Raw genomic sequence first — 4198 nt, forward strand, 5'->3', positions numbered from 1 at the left:
GGCTGTGTGATTGAGACACTCACCTTGCAACCACATGGTTTCAGGTGTGCTGCATAAACCTGCATAAACCTGCATAAACCTGCATAGACTGTGCCAGCATGGAAAATGGATGCTAAACAACAACAATGATGGAAGTGGCAACAGTGATGATGATGAGAGAGAGAGAGAAAGAGAGAGAGAGAGAGAGAGAGAGAGAGATGTAGTATTTTGTTTACAATATCAGAATTGTGTTTCAAAGGAATAATGATTTCAAATTTTGGCAAAAGGACAGTAATTTTGAGGGAAAGAGGAAGTTGATTACATTAACCTGGCCCCCCAGTGCACAGCAGGTACTTCTTTTATCAACCCTGAAAAGATGAAAGGCTAAGTAAGTCAACCTTGGTGGCATTTGAACTCAGAATGTAAAAAGCCTAAAGAAATGCTGTTTAGCATTTCGTCTGACACAGTAACGTTTCTGCCAGCTTGTGGCCTTGTTTTAAAAGAAGAATAAATAATTCACTTACTTCCAACTGATACCGTCTTTCAGAAACAACTTTTTCTGAGCGACTAAACAATTTTTTAGGAGGAAATATCAGTGATCCCACCTAGAAAAAAAAAAATGAAATACATAAAACATAAAAATTTATTTCATCATTAAAAAGATTTGAATTGTTTGTTGTTGCTGAAGAAATTGCGTTCCTTAATACCATATTTTTTTTTTACACAATTACTACAAGGTTCAGAGGTATTTAATAAATGAATAAAGCAAATTTTTAATATTTCACAAACAATTGAGTAATATCTTTACAGAATGATCTGTGAATTTGTACAACCATTCAACCCACTGTAACAGGAAGGTGGACTTGTTTAAGTAAGGAAACAAGGGGTGACCGTCATATCCAGGATGTTCTAAAGTAAAAGTTTTAGTGATGTAGATAGCATGTGCAACCACTGAGTTTGCATCCCTACCATTGGCAACCACTGAGTTTGCATCCCTACCGAGTCTACACAGGTTTATGCAGCACACCCGAAAAGCAACCCTTAAACCTATAACAGGGTTATACAGCAGACCTCAAAGCGGCACCCCTATAAAAGTGTTGCTTGGAGAATCCCCTTCCTCATTTACATACTGAGAAGTCTGTAATGTTTTTTTTTTATGAGTCTAGACCCCTAAAGGATTTTCCAGTACATCCCTACACCTCCTTCACGATATTGATGACATCATAATGATCACAAGTCCTACCAGGTAGGTGCCAGTAAGATCATAACCAGCACCAGTCCTACCAGGTAGGTGCTAATAAGATCATAAGCATCACCAATCCTACCAGGTAGATGCCAGTAGGACTTGAAACTATATCAAACAAGACAACAGACTGATTTTATTTTACATATAAATAATGAGAAACAAACAAGAAAGAACAGCATAAAGATTTTATCATGTTTATAGAAAACAATACTAGAGATTGAATACCTTACCCCACTTCATTCAGGTTTTGATTCTAATATCACTGTACTACAGCTTAATGAACATAAAAAGAAAGCTGTCTCTACAAAAGCAGCTGTGTCAATAAATTGATAGAGAGAACACAGAATACAGAAAGAAAATAAACAGAACTAAATACTGCATGCTATTAAGATTCAGCACTCGACTATTTCTACCACTTTGCGCTGAATCCTATTTTGATATTATTGAAATGCTTTCATGCTTTCAGTGTTCATCTTTATAAGTTGATCTATAAATAGAGGTAAACAATCAAAGTGTTAATGGAAACCTTACTATTGAATTATTATTAGCCGAAAATCTATAATCAGAGTGAAACAATGATCAAATATGAATGAGTGATCTGATCAAAAAGTATGTATGCATGTTTAATTAAGTCAAATGGAAAAAAAAACAAAAAAAAATCTATTTGTGTAAATTACAGATGATACATACAGAAAAGAGAGGGGGGAGGGGGAGAGGAGGAGAGGGAAAAGCAAGATAACCTGGTAAATTATATAGAGAAGAACAATAGTTTATTATTCTACATATGCACACGTGTACACGCATACACATACATAGATATCTGTGTGTGTGTGTGCACCTCTTTAGGTAATGGAGAATATATATATAAACTATGAGGATCAATAAAACCTTAAGCTGTGTAAGTGTTAGACTGTGCTTCAGCTGTCAATTCATTGAAAAAATATCCAGAGTGATATATGCATTAATATGTAATGAGATTTTTAGTTAAGGTAATTCAGTGTTGAAAATAAAAAGTACCTATTGATGCTGAAAGTGAGTCAGTGAGATATGAGAAGGTGGTGTTGAAACAAAAACTCGTTCAACTGTGACAAGCACAGTAGTTACACAGAGAAAAGGAAATTAAATACATTTATAAAAACTACACTCTCTTCTCCCTCATAAACAATGTGCCGCTAAAGATCTTCAAATGCATGGCAAATGCTCAGCCCTCTGATCATCATCAATGATTTTTCATCCTGACTGCATACTTCTAACATAGCCAACACAGCATCCAAATGTTTCGCTGTCTTTCCAGAGCTGGAAAGTACTTCAGCTCTGGCTGCAAGGCACATATGCATATCACAGCAGAGTACAGTCCACATATCAGAGTACAGTCCACAGCTGCTAATATATACATTCAAAACCACGTATGCAAACTTTCGCTAAACACTGTAATTACTAGTCTACTGATATACAGCATTCTCTCTCTTTCCATTGAAGTACAGCCCCCTCTCTCTCTCTCTCTATCTCCATCCATTAATACACAGCATTCTCCTTCTCTCTCGCTGTGTCATCTACTGCAACTACACTGGCTACTGTTCCTCTGATCTGCCATTGTTTAAAACTCCAGTACACTTGGCCTGGCCTCCTCTCCCTTTGTTTCTTTGACAGTTCCTTACCCCCTCCCCTCAAACTTCCCACTAAACATATTTCCCGTTTATTGTTCTAGAACTGCAACCCCCTGTAATACTCTGTTTGTCTACATTTTTCACTTTAAACATCAACCATTAAACGTGCAACTTTTATCAAGAGATTTTAACTGAGTATTACACATGCAGAAGAAACAACTGCACTGGTATGAACATGTGTACAAGAGATGAAAATGGACAATGAACTCTTAAACGGAAACTTGCTCTGTGCTGACAGAAGACGCACATAGTAGAAGACAACCAAAGACGATGGGATGGGAGGCGGGGAGTGAAGTAGTAAGGTCAGATCTCAGAATGTTGAGTCTTGCAGACAAGATAAATAATAATAATAAACTAGTCATTTAGCACCAGATTGGCACAGATCAAGTAACTTTATGATCAAAGACACTCCAGACACGACTATCCCATCTTTGTTCAAACAGTGCATCAAAGACCACAATGTCCAACACGTATTTCGTTTTAAGATCCTATGTATGATGTGAGGGAAATTTGGCTGTTATTTCTAGCAGGTTTAGCAGGTTCCCTTGCAGGTTTGACAATAATACGTGATGTACAGTAGAGATGATCTGTATCATCCATACTAGCATGTAAAAACATGAAGAAAAACAAAAAATCATTCAAACTATCATTTTTTTTATACTTTGGCCATCAAGGTGAGAGTGATATGGTAGTAACTGATAGGGTCAGAAATGAGAAGTACTAAAATGTGCTTTCATAATCTAGGCTAAGTATTCAAAAAGAGAAAGGTATAGATAAGTTAAGTAGATAGAGACAGACTGACGTGTGTGTGTGTGTGTGTGTGTGTGTGGAGAAATACACACACAAACAGAGGCTCAAAATGTCAAAGATGCTTCCATTTTTTCTAAGCATCAAACTAATACACTTTGTTTGTTCTTCCCTCGCCTGTCTGTCTTCTGTGTTTTGTACAATTTTGAACCATATATAAATAAATATATATATATATATATATATATATATATATACACACGCACATACATATATATTTATATATATGTATATACACGTACACACACACATATATATATATATATTAGAAGGTTTGGAGGTGATGTACAGATATATATTAGAAAAAAATAGGGTATTCAGAGATCTGGATGGTTGTACATAGACAAATATTTATTAACATGTCATATGTTTTTACAAATCACATATTTTTATCTACTTTAATAGAATCTCCAGATTTAAATTTTGTGAGGAGATTTGTCTCTTTTTATAGTATTAGTAATTGAGAGAGAGAGAGAGAGAGAGAGAGAGAGAGAGAGAG

At 35.7% G+C, this 4198-nt stretch overlaps 1 protein-coding gene across 3 annotated transcripts in view; it reads right to left on the bottom strand.

The window, feature by feature from the left end:
- The window catches only part of LOC106877171 (kinesin-like protein KIF16B), a 229232-nt gene that overhangs the window by 1727 nt on the left and 223307 nt on the right, over positions 1–4198 (bottom strand). For all 3 annotated transcript variants that reach the window (XM_014926000.2, XM_014925999.2, XM_014925998.2), the window contains one exon: positions 504–584. In XM_014926000.2, the coding sequence (XP_014781486.1) occupies positions 504–584 (81 nt within the window). The remainder of the gene's footprint in view (positions 1–503; positions 585–4198) is intronic.

The sequence above is a fragment of the Octopus bimaculoides genome, chromosome 11, assembly GCF_001194135.2.
Source record: "Octopus bimaculoides isolate UCB-OBI-ISO-001 chromosome 11, ASM119413v2, whole genome shotgun sequence".
Lineage (NCBI taxonomy): Eukaryota > Metazoa > Mollusca > Cephalopoda > Octopoda > Octopodidae > Octopus > Octopus bimaculoides.